The sequence below is a fragment of the Vairimorpha ceranae genome (assembly GCF_000988165.1).
Source record: "Vairimorpha ceranae strain PA08 1199 chromosome Unknown NODE_285, whole genome shotgun sequence".
Classification (NCBI taxonomy): domain Eukaryota; kingdom Fungi; phylum Microsporidia; family Nosematidae; genus Vairimorpha; species Vairimorpha ceranae.
Genome location: NW_020169580.1, coordinates 1 through 2,352, shown reverse-complemented (window position 1 = coordinate 2,352; position 2,352 = coordinate 1). Strand labels below are relative to the sequence as shown.

Below are 2,352 nucleotides of genomic sequence, written 5' to 3'. Positions count from 1 at the left end.
TGACCACCTCAAAAAAAATATATGTATCTTAGTAAAAGTAGATAGTAAAAAAATATTTTTCTGATGATACAATAAAAACCCGTTCCCCGCTTTTTGATGTCAAAAATTTTATTTACTTTTATGCATTTTCACCACATTTTTTACAAATTACAGCATTTTGAGTTGCACATTTTACACATACGTGTTTTTTACATTTTATACAAATTTTGTTTGTTTTATTGACTTAACAAGATCTCCGCTTAGAAGAAGCAGTAATTGTATTATTTATTGTTTTTGATGAGCATTATTTGCCTATCTGGTTCTCCTTCTGATATTTGGTCTAAGTTTTTCTGCTTAATTAAAATAAAAACTTTTGTCTTAATGTTTTTCTTACGCCGCTTCTTTATATAAAATTCAAGCATTTATGGCGGCTAAATCTAATATACTGAAAAATGCCTGTAAAGGCTATCTCGGACTTTTAGATTTTATGCTATATTTTCTAGCCATTTGGTTGGTTACATCTACACCGAATTTTGTGCTATTAAAAATCTAATTGTTTCTAGCATCCAAGTATCATTTTTTTCGATTTTGATAGACGAATGCATTAAACTAAGTAAAATACTTTTTTATTAAGTTTAGATTTATAAGTTGTAAAAATGAAATCTTTCGATTTGTATAATATTGTTAAGAATTTTGTCATACCATTCTTTGCCTGTTTTGCTAAATTTAGTAGCTCTTTTTTATTTCTCCGGATAGTTCCAACAAGCGTAGTTCTTTTTGCTAGAAGTTTACTCACTAGTGACGCGCTTGTAAAAAAATTGTCAACTGTTATATTTCTTCCATACCCCGTATATGGTTCTGCTAATTTAAAAGCTATAAACTCTCCAAGTGGAATTGGTGATTCTCTCTCTTCATCTTTTCCGAAATATGGAAAGCCGTTCACCGTATATTTACTACTTACGTCGGAAGTTAACCAAGATTTTATGCCAAATTTGTTCGGCATGTATTGAGTAAATCTACAGCGTGCTTTTGTAAAAAACAATTGTTCATCTATAGCAAGATATTCTTCCTGTTTATAAAAGATTTGACTATTTTCAATAAATTTATACCAAACTTCAGAAATTAATGCGAATTCATCGTTTTGTATGCGATGGCTTCATTAATTTTTGTTGTCAAATCGGATAAATCTCATGATTTCTGCAAAGTCATTTCAACTCATAGTTGTCGAGAAAAGTAATGGACCTCATTTCATGTTCCATAAATATGATAAATTAATATTTTTAGCCTCATATGCGCTACGTGCATATAAAAGTCCAATAAATGCATATAATTTTGCAATAGGTAAATTCAAATTTGTTTTAAACACTCAAAATGCCTCCTATTCCGTATATTCTCTTACATGTTCAAAAATCATTGATAATGCAGATTTAACTTTGCCTTTCATGATATTTCATTTGGCGTATCCTGCCAGCCCTAATATTTCCTTGAAATATTATAAGTCGCTGTTCTTTCACTGTTAGACCCCTCTTTTATTTTTTGCCAAACAGTTCCGTCCGAAACAATTTCAATCCTTTCCTCGTTTTCACCTACCAAACTAACTATAAATCTCTTTCTTTTTTGTCCTCTTCATATATTCAAAATATTCTCTTCATCTCTATATATCGCTGTCAAATAAATCACAACGATTTTCTATAATATCATTATCAATATCGTATATTTCTTGATAATCTTCCGAACAATTCTCGTCGATATTATTTATTTTATTTAACAAATTAATATTCATCGAATGCTTTGACATTTTTGGAGATGAATATTCAAATGATAAAATAAAAACTAAAATATAAAAATATAAATCAAATGGGCAAAAACATTGAGACCAGAAATTAAAAACAATTGTAAACTATACCAAAAAATGTTGTTAGTTCTGATGATTTTGTCGAAATTATTTCTTATACCATGTAATAATTTTTATAATAATATAATTATAATTTCTGTTATAAACTTAAATTTCGATGCTCTCTGTCGTATCGCAAACCCGTACTATCATACAAAAAACGCTATGTCTTTTATTCCAACAATAGCGAAAATGCCATGTATTAATATTAATAGCACATTTGTCTACAATGTAGATACATTGATTAGATAATAGATTGTTTACAATTACATTGTAGACTCATAGAACAATTTCAAGAATGCAATAATTAAAGAATATGGTCGTAACTGATATAATTTTTTCAAATGGTCAAATGACCGTTCGTGGTAGACTAGACATAATATAATTTTTTCTCGGGAAAAATCCAATGAAAAAAGTTGTAAATATAAAAAATATGTTGTATGTATATTTTAATAAAAGTCAAAAGCTACATGATGATA

The 2,352-nt window shown here is 28.3% G+C and overlaps 2 protein-coding genes across 2 annotated transcripts; one reads left to right on the top strand and one right to left on the bottom strand.

Moving 5' to 3' along the window:
• Positions 1 to 96: 96 nt before the first annotated feature.
• AAJ76_2850002256 (hypothetical protein) lies at positions 97 to 222 on the top strand (the record flags this gene model as incomplete). The annotated part of the gene is made up of 1 exon (XM_024474952.1): positions 97 to 222. The coding sequence occupies one exon, from the start codon at positions 97 to 99 to the stop codon at positions 220 to 222; it is 126 nt and encodes a 41-aa protein (XP_024329453.1).
• A 361-nt stretch (positions 223 to 583) lies between these two features.
• On the bottom strand, positions 584 to 982 carry AAJ76_2850001371 (piggybac transposable element-derived protein 3-like protein; the record flags this gene model as incomplete). Its single annotated transcript, XM_024474951.1, has 1 exon — positions 584 to 982. The coding sequence occupies one exon, from the start codon at positions 980 to 982 to the stop codon at positions 584 to 586; it is 399 nt and encodes a 132-aa protein (XP_024329452.1).
• Between the last annotated feature and the right edge of the window lie 1,370 nt (positions 983 to 2,352).